At 28.8% G+C, this 18,682-nt stretch overlaps 1 protein-coding gene across 1 annotated transcript; it reads right to left on the bottom strand.

The window, feature by feature from the left end:
- Positions 1-13,249: 13,249 nt before the first annotated feature.
- Positions 13,250-18,380, bottom strand: LOC110693304 (beta-glucosidase 16-like). Its single transcript, XM_021870460.1, has 10 exons — positions 18,279-18,380; positions 18,077-18,152; positions 17,832-17,906; positions 16,704-16,791; positions 16,221-16,473; positions 15,913-16,028; positions 15,557-15,812; positions 14,465-14,567; positions 13,719-13,821; positions 13,250-13,564 (listed from the first exon to the last, which is right to left on the bottom strand). The coding sequence occupies exons 1-10, from the start codon at positions 18,378-18,380 to the stop codon at positions 13,369-13,371; spliced, it is 1,368 nt and encodes a 455-aa protein (XP_021726152.1). The 3' UTR covers positions 13,250-13,368.
- Between the last annotated feature and the right edge of the window lie 302 nt (positions 18,381-18,682).

The following is an 18,682-nucleotide window of genomic DNA, read 5'->3' as shown; positions in this document are numbered from 1 at the left end:
ATAATTCAAATATTAAACTCTTATTTTAACCTTTAATTAGCTAATAGTCAAAGATTAGCTCATATATTTTACTTCTTTTATATATTTTTTTAATAAAAATATAGTATAAAAATTGCAAAATACATTAAAATGCGGTTTGCGGTGCGGTTTGGTCTAAATTATTTTAGAAACCGCACCGCAATTTTCAAACCGCAAAATTGTGGTTTGGTTTGTGGTGTAGTGCGGTCTAACCCGCACTCTGAACAGCCCTACTGGCTCCTAATATTGTGTAATGTTAAAGGATCAATTCAACCAAAAACTTAAGTTGATGTTAAATTTCAGGAATATGTTTTATACTTTATCACATCCCCTCACACGAGAGTCTGTTGGGCGTAAAACATGGATACATGGGCCCTCTTCATACCCAACGCTTAATATTCCACTTAAAAATGGAGGGTACGTGGATGAGATTTGAAGCCATGATAATTATGTTACGTTAGCTCCGATACTATGTTATAGGACCAATTTAACCAAAAGTTTAAGTTGTTGATTGAAGCCTAAGATCGATTTATATACTCTATCAAAATTTTCCGCTATAATAAGTAGTATTATAATTCCAATGCATTATGTGTCGATTTAAAGGAGTCGGTAACTAAAGTCTAGTTTACGGTATAATAGCAATTGGTATCTTACAATTCCAATGAAAATTTACAAAATTCAACAAATTTTAATGAGCGATCAGATGAAGTAGCTTTAGTCTTGATTTTTAAGTATTATTAAGTATTAATTTGTATGAGTATTATATACTAAGTACAATATTTTTTACACAATTTTATACTTAGGTCCCATTTGTTTTTGTAATATATTTTTATAAAAAATGATTTTCTCGTTTGTCTGTGGAAAACAATTTTTTGAATGGTGAGAAACATTTTTCTTTTTAGTTTCTTCTCATCCATGCTCATATTTTTACTCTTATTTTAAATTTCTTTATAACTTTTCTTGTAAGGAATCAAATAAAAGAAAACTGATTTGCAATTGTGGTTTCCTTGAAAATATGTTTTCCATGAAACTTAATTTTTCATTGAAAATGTTTTACATCAAAAACAAACGAGGTCTTAGCTTATACAAGTTTTTCTTGGATCACAAAAACTAATATATATACTTTATATAAATTTTTATTATTCGTAATTTTTTTTACTTAACTTATTGATTGTATGATATGCGGTATGACCATATGACAAAAGAATTAAATTTGTGGACCATCGGGAATAACATAATAAGATAAATTGAGTAGTGAGAATACACTAATAATGAAATTAAGTAAAGGATTAGGTGAGTTGAGAAGTCTTATCGATTTTAAGTAGCACCAATAATACTAATTACTAATTTAATCAAAATTAAAGGGAGGCTTATAGTTGAAGAGAATATGAAGAAAAAAAATGGAGGGTGGCCTTCTTTCCACTCTATCTTAGAATTCAGCTGGAGAGTGATGTTGTTGGGTGTGGGGTTTAGAGTGAGCAGAAGGGCAAAGAATATGACGCCTAAAAAAGGTGCCTTTAAAGTTGAATATATCTCACAATTTGACAATCTCTCACATTATTAGATACTTCTTAACATGTATATATAGTTTTTCTACTTTTTTTTTTATTTCCTTTTTCATATTATTATTATATGACCTTGTTGTTGTTTATAAGGAACTAGTACAATGATTGTTTAACAAACAACTCTTACTATTTGATTGTATTTAACTAATTGTTGGTGTTAGATGATTCAATTACTTGATTGTACTAACAAACTAAATTGTTTGTTTGGTTCGGGTTTTGAGTTCAATTGATTGAAGTTATATCTGATCAATTAAGGATATATATATCTCTTTTGTTTTTAATGTACGTAGTTTGGTTCATTCAAATTATTTCAAGTTTTTATTGTCAATTTTTATAATATCCTTTCAAAATTAATCATATTAGTTATTGACTCTATGCAATTATCAAATAATATTTAATTTATAGTTGACGAAATGGTTGGTCATTGAATGTTAAGCTAGAGAAATTCTCTATCTCTAGCTTGAGTTATTGATGACTCTAATTAATAATATTTGTTAGTGTTTTATTGTGCCTAGATGATATTATACTTAATATGTACTAACAAAGAATTCGATCAATTCTTACCAACAAAACGGTTGGTATTGATGAAGAAGTATATTAAAGAGAAATTTTTTATATTTTTAAATTATGAAATTAAAGATAGTGATAAGTAAACACAAATGATCTTTATCTAATCTAATACTAATTTCCTTAAAAAAAAAAGGAAATATAAGCTTAAAATAATTGAATTGAACAGTCTTAATCTTGCTAAAATAGTATTTACACTTTACATAGAGTAGTTACTTATATTAATTATTATTATTATTATTATTATTATTATTATTATTATTATTATTATTACTACTACTACTACTACTACTACTACTACTACCACCACCTCCGTTCCTGAAAGTTTGAGTCATTTACTATTCATCTGGTCAAAATAAAATAACTTTGACCACATATTATGATTTATACAATAGAAATAAATTAGTATGAGGGGTCTTATTAGATTCCCCTTATTATAAAATTTTCAAATATCAAATTTTTATAATTTTCACTAATACATAGCCGAAGATATTCATGGTAAAAAATGTTCATTGGAGACCGTACAAATGCAAAGTGAGTCGAACTTTCAGGAACGAAGGGAGTATTATTATTATTATTATTATTATTATTATTATTATTATTATTATTATTATTATTATTATTATATGAAACTTATGCTATGCACGGTTTGTTTGTATTTTTTTAAATAAATATTTTTTGTATTTACGTGATAAAATTTGTTAATTTATTTGTTGTATGTAGTATATCATTTAATATTTTTATTTTAAAATAAAGTGTGAATTTCTTCTCATTCGTTATATATTTAGATAAAATTCTTAATTTCAAAATATAATATTTTATATTTAATTAATTTAAACTTTAAAATTTTATTTGCCAATTTTGCTTATGTGGCATTTGAATTATTTAATTCTAAAGGAAATTACAAATCTCTTATATAATTAGTTATAACTAAATTTATTATCTTACACGGTGCGTTCAGAAATTTTAATTCTACGTTGATAAATTTTGGGTTTGGCTTGAATGTTAAATACGACCCATAATTCCTTTGATAATGCAGAATATTAAGACATATGATATCATATTGCTTATTTATATAATAGTGTGTTTTTTGTAATCCAGTTTTATTTGTAAATAAATATCTATATTATTATTATTGACTTGGAATTCTTTTTATTGAATTTAAATTACTTTTACTGAACTGAAAGCATTTTTACCATTATTCACTATTATTTTTTAAAATAAATAAATAAATTAATTATATATATATATAAAGGGGAGTTTTTTCCCGAGATTTTAGAGCGCCACGTAGGATTTTAATTTTAAAAAAATTATTAGAGCGCTACATAGAATTAGTATTTTTAAAACGTTACAATAGAATTATGCCACGTAAGATAAGTTTTTTTTAAAAGCGCTACGTAGGATTTTAATAAAAAAAAGCGCCACGTAGGATTAATATTTTAAAACGCTACAATACGATTATGCCACGTAAGACAAGTTTTTTTTAAAACGCTACGTAGGATTATAATAATAAATTAAAAATTTATCAGAGCGACACATAAGATTATTATTATTATTAAAAAATTATCATGAATAAAATTAAATAATTTATTTGGGTGATTAGTGGAACCATTATGATAAAATTTTACAAAAATTAAATAAAGGAGAGTTTTTCAAGATATTTTAGAGCATCGCATAGAAATATATTATATTTTAACCAATGAAAAAAAATTGCAATTTATTTTAGATCTAAAATTTACATAAATCTAATATATAAAAATAAAGTAGGCATTTTTCGAGAGCATTCGGAGCGCCACGTAAGAAATATACTTATTTCGACCAATAAGAAGAAAGATTGTATTTTATTTTTGAATTAAAAAATTATGTCACCACCTAGATAAAAGTAACGAATTAGATTTGATATATCTAAAATTTTAATGCCACATAGATTATAATCCACGAATTAAATTATTTTAATGAAAAAAATAAAGTAAAAATATAGGAAAAGATAAATTTATTAATTCAATATTACGAGTATAAGAAATCCAAAAAAAAAATATACTAAGAAATATTTAAATGATAAACGCTTATAATAAAGTTTGATATCTATCATTATAAGATAAATTTTGATAGTATTTATGATTTGAAATACAAATTGTTCGTTAATTATAATTAAATTAAAATTTGTGATACCTACCATTATAAATTTGACACATCATACGACACGAACAAAATTTCGTATCATTAAAAAACCCCATCAAGCGAATTTTGTGTTAATAATTTTGTGTTAATTTTTGGTCATCAATGGCCGGGTAATTTTTAGCTTAATTTTTAAAATCCTATGTTTAAATTAGTATTTCTAATTATTACTTACATTGTATTAATTTGGGATACTCAACGATTATATGTTTATGTTTTATTTACTAAATGTTTTTTTACATGCAGAGCTACACACATCATACGATACAAATAAAATTTCGTATCAATACAAAACCCCATCAAGTTAATTTTGTGTTAGTAATTTTGTGTTAGTTTTAGGTTATTAATGTCTAGGTAATTTTTAAAATCTTATGTTTAAATTTATATTTGTAATTATTAGTTACATTGTATTTATTTAGGATACTTAACGTTTATTTGTTTATGTAATGGCATACAATTAGATGTTGTATAATTAATGTATGGATGGCTTTGGTTATTTTTGGAGATGATGAAAAAATTCCAATGCATAGATTTGATTTTATATCGCAACAATTTTTCATTTATTGGTAAATATATTGATTTATTTTATATAAATGTAAAGATTTAGTTTATATCAATTTCAGTTTGGCTAACATTTCACGGTTCAATTTATCCATTGATGTAGTGGGTTGGTCGTGGACGAGGTTGGGGATTCTATCGAAATAAAAGATATGGTAAAACAATGAATAATGATTTAGGATTTAAATTATTAAAAATTTATCATTTCACATTAAAGATTTTATATAACGGAAATAATATCATATTTACAATTTATTTATATTTAATAAATTCATTATAAATTATAGTAAAAAAAAAAATTAAACTTTTGTAATTTTGTCTGAAATTATTAAATACAATAAACCAAATAATTAAAAATCTTAGATGAAAAACCCGTGCATCGCACACGGGCTTCCATCTACTTATAACAATAAAATAAGCACATTTTCCGTGTGGCTGGTCATATCGTGTGGCCGGTTGAGATATACCAAAACATTAACCGGGTAACCCTTCACTATCCGAGTAACCCCTGATCAATTGAATATCCCTTGACCAACTGAGTAACCCCTGACCAAATAATCTTGAGCACACGATGTGACCAGGTACATATGAAACTTTGTGAAATAAAATAAAAAATTCAAGTATTATGAAAACGAATATCATAAAGTTTAGGAGATAAATATATATTTAGTAGAATATTTTATTTGAAAAAATTCAAACAAACCGTGCATCGCACGGGCTTCATCTAGTATCTTATAAATGGATCTTATTTTAAAAAAACTTTTTAAAACGAATTTTATGATGGAAAAAGAACCAAGTTATAGGATATTTATTAAAAGTTATGGTTAATTTTGTATACATGAAATATTAGAAGTATATCGACAATAAAACTCTATACAACAATTTTATCTTAAAAAATCTATCTAAAATTTGTTTACTTAGCATTATAATATGTGTCACAATAATACATATCGATATTAAACCTCTATACAACTTTTTTTTTTTTATCTTTTAATATATTTATCTAAACTTAATACCTATTTATCTCTTACGTGGCACGACACTTGGCGAAGAACTGAAATGTCAAGTGTTCAATATCTCGTAACGTGCCTGCGAGACCGGCTTTATATATTAGTGATATAATATAATATGATCAGGGGCAGACCCACCTTTAGTCATAGTGGGTCCGGTGACACAATATTTTTTTTTAAAAATAAAATATCAAAGAGACCCCTTATTATAGATAGGCGGTCTCTTTGATGCTGCTATTGGTAACAACAAACAACATCAAAGAGACCTCTTATTAAGGTAGGCGATCTCTTTAATGCTGCTATTGCTACTTAAATATTAAAGAGACCTGTTATTTATATAAGAGGTCTCTTTGATGCTGCTATTGCATTTCGCAATTTTTTTGCGCTACTTTCTTATTTCATTAAAGCGACCAGTTATATTTAATAACTGGTCTCTTAAGTTATCTCACTTTTTTTGTATAATTTTTTAATAATTTTTTTCCCTTTTTATATCTTATATTTGTACAACCGATTTTAATATTTCTCCATAAAGCTTATCAATTAACTAAAAAATCATAAAGTTAATTCAACATAATAATTTTATTATACCATTTGTTTATAACATGTTATTTGTAGTATTTTCGACTTGTAAAATTGAATTCTTAAGTATTGTATTTGGTTGTGGTATGTATTTTTGTGTCCTATTTTTGGATTGAAATCAATTTGGTGAAATATATATATATATATATATATATATATATATATATATATATATATATATATATATATATACATAAATATAATTTTTGGATTGAAATTAATTATGAACAAGACATGGAAAAAAAAAATTGTACTTTCACAAATGATCAATAATTGATGGTGACACACTATCTCGGAAATCTTGGATCCGCCACTAGGGGTGTACACCGGTCCAAAACTGGACCGGACCTGTTTGGACCGGGGACCTGAATTGGGTAATTATGAGGACCGGGGACCGGACCTGTTTGGTTCCGGGCCAGACCTGAAAAATCAGGTCCGGTCCGGGTTTGGACCTGAATGGACCTGTTTTGTGTCTTTTTCGTTTTTTTTTTAATACAAAACCTGTTGGACCTGCATATGGACCTGCATATGGACCTGTTTTGTGATTTTTAGACCTGTTGCATAATTTAATAATTACATACAAACCAAAATTATCAATTACAAAACTACATAAAGTCTATAAAGTCCCGATTCTCAAACACCAAAAATACAAATGAGTCCACCGAAAATACAAATAAGTCCACGAAAACTCAGTTTCAATTTTTCAGAGTTTGGTTTTCTTTTTTTTTTTTTTTTTTTTTTAATTACGATTTTCCCGGGTTTCAGGTCCGGACCTGAAAACCCCGGGTTTGGACCGGGTCCGGACCGGGACCGGGAACCTGGATTTTTAAGAACCGGGACCGGACCTGAATCAACAGGTCCGGGTCAGGTCCGGTCCGGTTCAGGTCGGTTCAGGTTCGGTTTCAGGTCCGGGCCAATTTTTGTACACCCCTATCCGCCACTGAATATGATGATTACTAACGTAGATTTAAACCAATGATCCAAAGAGTTTTACAACAAAAAGGGCGGATATTATCAAACTCTAAAAGTCCAACTTATGGTGGTAACCAGATTTTATCACAGATCACAATTACAATGGTTGACGAGCAATGTTTGATTGAGTCATTTTAGATTTATTTAAAAAAATACAAAAATAGAAAGAATATCCTAGGAATGTAAATCATTTTCCACCTTCAAACATGTGAGAATGTGGGACTATTAAATTAATATGTACCACATGGGTGCAGGAATTTATATGAGACGTTTTTGAGTAATTTTTAGCCTACTTCATACTCCTACTTTAAGATTCAATATTTGGATCGATCATTGGATGCATACCAACGAGGGTCCATATTCTTAATAGGGTGATTGTTTTAATTTTCTTCTAAACTTTATTAATTTTCCTTATTAGGTACTCCGGTAGTACGTATTAATTTCAAAACTTGGATGTAAGGATTTATTAAGGAATTAACTCAATGAAGCTATCAGAAGAGCATCATAACAATAATGTAGGAATTCTTCTATATCATCAGTAGAGATTATAAGATCACGACTGATCCTGTCAAAACAATTACTTACAAGACCAAGAACATCATAACAACGATGTAATCGAAGTGTCATTTTCCCGTACGCCTTTACTAAAGAGCCTAGAATTGGTTTCACCTCTTGAACTCTATGTAGAAATTTGACTTTTTTGAAATTATGGAAAAAATATTTCCATATATACTGTTCCCTCTGTTTTTAAATACTTGTTCTATTTCTCCATGCACGGAGTTTTAAGAGAAATTAGATAAAGTAATAAAATATGGAGGTAGTGGGGTTAGTGGAAGAATAAAAAATGGTAAAAAGCAAAAGTAGTTGAGATAATTGGAGGAGAGAGAATATAAAATGAATAAAATATGGTTGATGTTGGGTCCACTAGGTGAGAGAAATGAATTAAATATTATAAAAGCTTTCCAAATAAAGAAATGGAATAAGTATTTAAAACGGCCGAAAATAGAAAGTGAAGCAAGTATTTAAAAACGGAGGGAGTAGTATATAAATATTTCATGGTCAATTTTTTCTAATTATCTTACATTGCAAATGATACTGCATTCTCAAAATCCGATTAAAGGAATTGCAACACAGATTGAGTAATTATAATTAAAGAAGATTAACGTTGATCACAACACAGAATATAACATGTACGAAGTAGCACTCAATTAACAATGTTTACACTCATTGCTTTGTATTACATTATAATTTATAAATGGTACTAGCTTCGGGCTTTTCATAATTAATAAGAAAAACTAGGCATTAAATTTATTTGTATTTATATTTTCGACGTAAAAGAGTTGTGAATTCAGGGAGTAAAATAGTCGCAATAATTAAAAATTCAAATTAATATAATCGCAAATAAAGTCACCACTTGAAGTGTTTTCTCTTGGATGCTTACCCGATAGATATTGGAGTTAGGTTTAACTAAGCAATTACAATCACCACACTATTCCTCGTGATACCGTAGTGTACATATTTCTACTAGAAAATACTTTTTAGCACGAAAGTTTAAATCACTTGCTTGCCCCATAAGTTCATGATTCACATGATCTTGTTTAAGATAGCCCTAAAATATTCGACCTACTCTTTATCTGGCTTGGAAGTTGGAATCCATTATATATCTAATCATATAATATACCTGCCGTTTATCTTACTAACTTGGGAAAATACGCATGATTATTCCACTTTTTGCTTACAATTAGTACGTTTTAAGCTAGTAACGTTATCCTTTCGTTTGGTGGTTGTAGTGTATTAATGATTTGTGACTTTTTGATCAAATAGTTTTTAAAGCACAATCTTGAGGGACTGTGTTGTATATCGGGATGTTTAAGTTGTTAGTTTATAGTAGTATAATACAACTTGAATCGATCACTCAGTATGAATGACAATCTAAATCAAATCATACTCCGTATTTAAAATTCGGCTAAAAATGAAATCAACCTAACTAAAATCCAAATGATATTCGAAATAAGATGATGTGAACTAAACATGATCCAACCTAAACGAACTCAACTTAAAATTGATATAACTTGAATGCAAATTCAATAGATCGATAGGACTTGATCATCTTATGCGTATATATGTAACTGATCGAACTGAAAATCTCTTTACCTTATTAACATACATGATCATGACCTGACCTAAAATAACCAAAAGCCTCCTCACTTAAAGAAGACTCAATTTAACCCAAACCCAAACCAAAAATTTAAGTTACTTATAATAAATTTCATATACTAGGTCAAATTCAAATAAGTCCAATATTCTATGCACTACTTAGGATAAGAAATGCTAAAATTAAACTAAAGATCGCCATATTTGGTTTTGCATACTAGTTTCATTAAGAAGATATTGACGGCTGTAAAGCTTACAAATTAAAGTTACAATGAGATAGTGAAAAAACATCATTGAATCAGTTGAGTTGTTCCTTTAATATAATTTTGCATCATAATGATGTTTATTTAACGGATCACTGAACAAAGTACAACATACAAACTTTAGGTTGAAGAAGATCAACTTTCTCCATCTATCCTATTATAATTAAGCTTTCATTGATCCATTCTTTCAGCAACAGTAAGTCAGTAATCCCTATCAGACCATCCCCATCAAGAGTTAAGGTATGTAATTAATACGAGTATATGGATTATTATCAAGTTGCATTGTGTCACACAAAAGGATAATAGAAAATTATGTACTAAATCTATTCTTCCTGTTCTCTTATATTATATATACTTCCTCTGTCTTTATATTTTTGCCCCATGGTATATTTTTGTCTGGTCAGAACATTAAAAACTTAGACAATTAATCCTCTCTAATTTATTAGTAATAATATATCTTTTTGTTATATTAGATTCGTTTCAATGTCTAGTTTAATTTAAGATAGAATGTCAATTTATGTTAATATATTTACCCTTATATTTATACAATTAAAACTCTTTATGTTTTAAGATTTATCTTGCAGGTCATGCATACATAGTCAAATAATGGAGCAAAAAAAAATGAGATACAGAGATCAGAGTATGTATTCTCTTAGATTCAAATCTTGCCCTTTTAAACTAAGAGAGTGACTTTAAACTTCCATCATGATCGCTCTCTCAGTGTCGTGACATTAGCCTCGAAGGGCAATTAAATTTATTCTCTCTCTTTATCCTATATGAGGTTTAAAAGGGCAAGTTTTTCCGCTCTCTACAATTGAAATCAAATAATACTTGTAATTTTTTTCGCCCGAATAAATCAAACAAGACATTATTCTCCTTGTCCTATATAAATAAAACAACTTAGACGTGAAGAAATCTACCCATTGAATAGATGCAATTTTTTTTTCCAATAACGTAGTGGTCGTGTATCATTAGCATACCAACTTTTCCAAATTCAAAACCTTTCATGTTTCATCCAACAAATCAGTGATTTTCTTCTAAAAAAACTACATTATGCACGTGTTCTTAATAGTAATAAAACCTACAACAATAGAAAATTAATGAAAATTAAGTATCACCATACATATGAATTAAGATATATGTGGATCTACCATAATTATGTTTAGCTAGACAAGTATGTTTATTAGTAGTTGCATTAGCTGGATATCTATATGACTTGGTCTTCATATCAAACAGTATTAGCAAAATATAATTATAATTACTCCGTAGTACCTAGTCATCATGAAATGACCAAACAACCACCTTTGTGTCTTAGTAATATACAGCAACATTCCTGGCTCCACATATCTGCACTTAGCTGCACCTGAGATCTCTATACTACCTTTTTTCCACTCAAATATTAATAATTTATAATTAATCAATTTATTAATTAGGTGTAAATTAAATAGACATTTTACATATTTGTTTTCTATCTTTTGTCTTCACTTTATTATGGAGTATTCTTGATTAATTATTAAATTATTGATGATTTTATGATATAGAATAACAACCACCACCATCATCTCATTAGCAAAAGGCCAAATTATCTCTTTCACACAAATGTAAAAGTTATTAAAGTTGATATGGCTTATTGGTCCTTCTTTTAATTATTCTATGCATGAATAAAAGTGACCACATTATATTGCCTTTTGATTGCACTATTGAAGAAGTTTAGGATTTAACTTTCTTTATCTTTACCTATATAAAAAAAATCCTTTTTGTCCATACGATTTGTGTAAGCTTTTGTTTCACAAGTTATTCTCCTTCCATTACTTCCCTTTAATGGATCACACATAAAACACCATCATGCTACCTATTCTTACCTTTATTTTTTGTTCAAAGAATTAATAATAATTAAAATCATAAAGTGAAAGCATGAAAATTGGTCGATTAATAAACTTAAATTGTTAATTAGTGTGTGTAGATATCAGATACTAATGGTTCATTTGTTATACGATGGAACTTAATTAATTCTTATGATAGAGTTGATTAAGGTGTTGTACTGTTTTGGTTCAAATCTTGAATTCTTGGATCAACTTGGGTAGATAAAAATAAATCCTATTCACAACCTTACTTTAGCAAGAAAAAATATAAAATGTAACCACGCTAATGCACTAGATATATCAAGCTTGTAAAGTAATATAATGTGTTAATTTAATCTGAAAGGTCAATGGATTTTTTTATTTTTTTTAATAACAATTAGAGTATATGCAATTTGGGATGGATTAAAGATTTAAAGGGATTTGGTTAAAAGCTTGATATTAACATTACTAGCTAATTATCACCATGGAGTATAATGAATTCAACGAATAATCAAAACTAGTCATTTAAAACGACTAAAATCTAAGGTCGTCTAGGTAATGAAGCTAGGTTAAGGTTCAAGGTTCTCTTCGTTCAATTCGATAACAAATTAAGTAAGATCCAATGTTTTAATTTGAATTCATGTCGAGTCTATATATATATATATATATATATATATATATATATATATATATATATATATATATATATATATATATATATATTTATATATATATATGTTGGAGTTTAAATCAAGTCAAAAAGCTATTCACAAAAAAAAAAAAAAAAAAAAAAAATTCAAGTAAAAAAGAGGTCAAATTGAATTTGGGTCAGGCTAATCAAGAATATATGTCATTTTGTATTAGGCTTACATCAAATTCAAGTCTTTCTTTGATTATGCACTGGTTTAGTTTGGGTTCTAATTAACATCCTATATATGATCCGTTTGATTTGGGAGTTGTTTGGTATCATATCTTTGAAATCGAGTGTGGACGATTTCAGGTTGGTGAGATCAAGTCGATTTTAAATAGTTAAGTACAAAATAGTTACACATTAATGGACGTCTTTTTGAATGAATTGTCACTCTTAGAGTGAATACTACTTGTAGTATTTTGTATAATACAAAGTATTTATTTATTAATTTAATTTAAGCAAAATTGGCCTCAACAACCTAAATTATAGCTTGTGTGCATCCAACACCCCAAATGTTCACCAGTAATAGGCACACCACTGATTATTAATTAAGGTGCAACAATTGTCATATATACTTCTTAATTATAAAAAAATGTCTTAATTTGATTACCCAAAAATACTCAATAATTTAATAACATATATTAGACTTCAATCAATAGTTGGTGGTGTACCTGCTAGGCTGCTAGTACTCAAAGTTCGGGGTGTTGGGTGTAATTGAGCTATAGTTCGAGGTGGTGTACCTATTTATTCTATAGTAGTGCACTATAGCTCTGGTCCACCCAACACCCCGAACCTTGAAATAGAATCCTTGTGTCCTAATAAATTGGACTCTCAATCTTAATGATGCATAAAACAAGACAATTTGTGTTTATAAATGTATATATAATTAACATAATGAACAGAATTTGCCAATGACACCTTATAATCAAGTTATCATTTTCCTAGGTATGTGCAAGAAACAATAATAGGGTGCTAAAATGTACTAATAGTTGATGATTTTTCACCATTTGCAATGAAATCTTTAAACCACTCGGCGGAAAGTCTGGGCGTCCGTTTCATGGTGTTCCGATCCACATAAAAGAGCCCAAAGGTGATGTTATAACCTTGTATCCATTCAAAATTGTCCATAAAACTCCATGCAAAATACCCTTTTACTTTAGCTCCTTTCCTACCATTTTGTACCAACAAAAAGCGTGCTCAAATTAATACAATCACTCAAATTAGTACTATGAGAAAGTGGGGCATCCTTTTAAATCTGACAGATAATGATGTATTAGTAATTCAATCATTTGATAATATCAAAGAGAATGTTGAGTTCTGACCTCATAGCCTTGGACATAGCTGCGAGATATGTTTGATGGAATTTAATCCTTGTAAAATCTTGTAGCAACTCTGTTCCTTCTTGGTAATTTGGTGGGCAGTACCCTGAATATTACACCGGATAAAATGAAATTAAATTAATGCACTTTTTATTACAAACATTAGCAAAGAATTGTCAATATTAACCAATGTTAAAAGCCAATATATATGCCTTAAAATTTCAATACAGCTGTTGTAATACTTGTGAATCATAGCTAGCTTGGCTAACTAACTAGTATGGTTCGGAGTATGTATAACTAACTTGGCTCATTAGCATCGTTATTGAATCATATTAAATCAATGAGTATGTTTTCTTATAGATTGATTTTGCTTAATCTTTCTTGCATTTGTCATAACTATTCAAATATGCTACATTTATTATTGTCGAAGGCTTATGAAACAAAACATGGATATAAATTTTCTAAGGCTATGTTTGGTTCATCTAATTTTGTCTGAATTTCTTTTATATGAAATTATTTTATATATATACAAAAATGAATTTATACGGAGTATTATCAAGAATTATCTACAAAATATATTTATACTAGAATAAGATAAGATAAATACGGAGTAAGAATAAAACAAAACATAGACGCTAAGTTTAGTTAAATTTTAGAATGAAAATTTGATTATAAAAATTAGAGCACCTTTGATAAATCAAATAAATCAAAATTGATAAGGAAATTGATAATAATAGTGAATTACTTACCATTTTCCGTAATATAAATATTGGTATTTGGATATCTCAAACTCAAACGATTCAGAAGCTTCTCCATTCCATAAGGTACTATGCGAAACCCAAAAACGCCCATCTGATAACATATTTAAAGAGTATATTTAGTAGTGTTGATCTGAGTTGAATTCTATTATCACTAATTTATACAAAGTCTTAGAAGCGGATAATCTATTCGATGGGTAAACCAATTGTTTTCCCCATACTTAGCTTTTGTTGCCAAACATAACCAATCGAAAATGAATTGAATCTCAAAACAAACACCTTATTGTAGGCACCATTATTTTTTTCTCACAATATAATTAGACTGAATTCACTTAGATTATAATTTGTTTGACTTCTATCATCTAAGCTAATTTTAACTTAATTATATGAATTTATTAAAATGATTTTTAATTATATTGAAACTTGTTTTCTCTAAAATTATCTAAACCTATTTTATTTTAATCTATACTTCCTCCGTTCTAGTAATATTGCAACAATTGGACTTTTGCACTATTCATCATGCTTGTTTGACCACAAATTATGATTTATGCGTAAAGTAAAATATAGTCATGTGGGGATCTTGTTAGATTCGTCTCGTAAAATACTTTCACAATATCAACTTTTTATAATTTTTACTCTTATACAATTATAGATATTTAACATATAAAATGTGCTTTGGAATGCGTAATTTCATCCTTGTTGCAACATTTGTGGAATAGAGAAAGTATAAACTTAAATTTTTTGAAAACAAATTTTTTTAAAAAAAAGTATAATGGCAAGGGGTCTTAATTTCTCCTAAACAATGACAAAATAGCAGTAACACTTTGTTTGGATAAGAGAAAAATAAAGAGGAGGGATGGAAGTAATATATAGGAGGGAAAGGGAGGGGAATAATTTAATCGAAGTTCCTTTATTCAAACTTAGAGAGATTTGGAGGGAAAATAGAGCTTCAACCTCCCCTTTAGTTTTCTCTGAATTATTTCACTCTCCTTCCTCATCGTTCCCTCGGTCCCCTTCCTTTCTCTATTTTGTTATCCAAACAAACTGTAAAAGTTGGATTGTAAAGGAGAGGGTAAATATTACCTCGTCTCCAATCGGAATACCATTTCGAGCTATCGCCCTGCCAGCAAAACCCTTGATAGAGCGATTGTCCTCTGAGGTGCAATCGTTGGAATTGAGACAGTCAATTGCATAAAAGGTGGAGTAATGATTTATGCCTATGAAATCAACACTTCCTTTCAATAACTCTACTTCTTCTTTACTAAACTTTGGTAAGTCCTTTCCAAGATATTTGCGCATTAAGGCAGGATAATTTCCAAATATTAAGGGATCAAATATCCTGCAAATTAAATCAATGTGTAAAAAAGCATGGACGCATTTGATTAACAAATTAACGTTAATCAAGCTTATTAATTTCATATATATATCATCATACATACCAGTGGATATTGAAAGCATAAGATCTTTCTACAGCTTGGTAGCTAAAGTCATCATTCGTGTATGGTTCATAATGGAAGGCATTCGCCGTTAAACCGACGATTCCACCTTGCTTAGGCTACAAGAAGGAAGCCATGGCAAAATGACATTAGTTATGGTTTTAATTGAAAAACTAGTACATCATTTGGGTATGTGCAACTTTAGTAATTATTCTGTATGCCCGATAATAATTTACGTATCTAGAGGTCACAGCTGTACATTGACAAGTATGTCGATCAAAATGATACATTTGTTTTTAAGATTAGCATACCTGAAAATGGTCTCGGTATAGTTTAACGGCCTTAGCATGTGCAATCAACATATTGTGAGCAGCAATTAAAGGTTCGACGTCTGAATTACCAGCAGAACAGTTACCAAAAGGAAGTGAACAACGCCTTGGCGGAAATGTTCCTCTCATATAAGCGAATTGAGTGAATACATTAGGCTCATTTATAGTCATCCAATTCTTCACTCTATCACCGAACTTCTCAAAACATAACTTTGCAAAATAAACATAATCTTCCCTACACAACGTATGTCGTCAAAATTAAACTTATGTGTTACATTCTGCAAATGAAAGTAACAAATAGAAAAACATAGATCGGACTAAATTAGTCTCATCAAGAGAACTCAAAAAGGACGTGTAAATGCAAGTGTGTAAGTATTATATATGTGTCCCACATTGAAAGATATAAAGTAATAAAGTGAGGTTTTAGGGTGAAACCTCCTTATATTAATATTTATTGTGACTTACTGCATGTGAGGACTGAGCCAGCCTCCATATCTATTCTCAAGTTCTTGTGGCATATCGAAGTGGTGTATTGTCACAAATGGCTCGATTCCTGCACATATAATTACATATTACTGGCTAAGATACATTTAACCTAGAATTTAGCCGGCCAGGAACAAGTTTTGAATCAAAAAAGAAATTTTTGCGGTGTGAGAGGTTTAACTAAGATACATTTATTCGATCACAAAACTTAATATTGCAAATGATGTTGATGAAATTTGATCTTGTTGACAAAATGTGATCTTAAATCTTATTTACTACCCTCCAAGACTGATCAATTCATCTACTTGGAAACCATTGTTTGATATACTTCAAAAAACAGGGATTTGATCATGCGACCAAATTGCAAGAATGTCACTTTAAAATTGCTTAACCACTCACTATCTATCATATTCATGGCTTTATATGCACCTCCTAATTTACAGTGAATTATGGTGGTAGATAAGTCATTTCTATTCCCATGTTTCACGATTATATCAACTTCTTTTTTCAACCATTTCATGTTAACCAAACAACATGCCAAGCATGTAGTTCTTAAGAATTACTCCATATCACCTTTTCTTCTATTTGCCTCCAACTATGAATAAACATTTGGAAACGGAAAATAATTTAAGAATAACTAAAGATTGGATTAATTTGGAGTCTACAATAATGATAGTTCTCTTTGTGACACTTACACGGCCTGTTATAATATTGATTTAAGGTGCGTTCACTTCACTTAAATTTGACTTATCTTACTTATGTAGGTACGTTATTTGAACTACACTTAGTTTATCTCAACAAATTTGAACTTAATGTGTATATAGTAGTTGTATGTGAACTTACATACAGTAAAAATATATTAAGGTGAAGAGAACAAATTTTTAAAATATGGTCATATAGTTTAGATTATTATATAAAAGAGAGCTAATGATAGACTAAGTTAAAATATTTCTAATCTGATTCAATCTGGACCGACCTCTAGGTGTACCTAGCTTTCAGGCTTGGACAATAATTTTTGAACAGCCCTACATACCACATTGCCACCCCCTAAAGAAGCACAACTTGTACAAAAATATTCTAAGATAAGGTTTAATCAACAAATAGTCATACCTTTTAGCAGCAAATTGTCAATAATTTTGTTGTAGAATATGACCCCACTTGGATTGATCTCACCAAACCTTCCCCCTGTACTACGTGAAAAGTCGTCTTCAGATATAAGGATAATGGCAAAGTATTAAAAATATATACGTAATTTAAATTAGACAACTAATATATCATTCAACTAAATCAATAAATAAAATAAACTACTCATATGAATATGAAACATGATCATATCTATAAATCGTGTTACGTACTTGGTAGGATTCTGGTCCATGAGATTGATAGTCGATAAGCATGTACTCCAAGATACTCTAATTTATCAATATCTTCCTGTCAAAATGTGACATTTTGTAACATATTTAAGTATAATAAATTTTTTGCATTGAATCATATATAGTTATATACTCCCTTCAACTCTAAAAAAGTTCTTTAAATTTTAACAATAAAAAAAATAACCATGTAATGATGGTAATGATCATCGGCTATATCTCCGTTTTCTCCTCTCCCAGTGTTCCCTGCAAGATAGTATCTTTTTAATAAGTATTCATTTATATACATTATAACAAAAAAAAGTTCTAAAAATACATATTTATCAATATTATAAGATTTTACATAATGATATTTTTTTCTTATACTTAACATATTGTGGCAAGTATCTCAAGATGGAAGAAGCAAAAAGTTTAAAACCATTATCTATGCAGAGTAAGTATTACCTCCGTTTCATACTATGTGCAACATTTACTAAAACTAATTGTTACACATGAGCAACAAATATTTTATTTCATTTTTAGGTTGTCATTTCTCTCCATTTCTCTCCTCATCACATGCATCACTATTTTTCTCTCTCCATTTAACACTCA

This window comes from Chenopodium quinoa, unplaced genomic scaffold (genome assembly GCF_001683475.1).
Source record: "Chenopodium quinoa cultivar QQ74 unplaced genomic scaffold, ASM168347v1, whole genome shotgun sequence".
Classification (NCBI taxonomy): Eukaryota; Viridiplantae; Streptophyta; class Magnoliopsida; order Caryophyllales; family Amaranthaceae; genus Chenopodium; species Chenopodium quinoa.
This window is presented reverse-complemented; position numbering and strand designations above follow the sequence as displayed.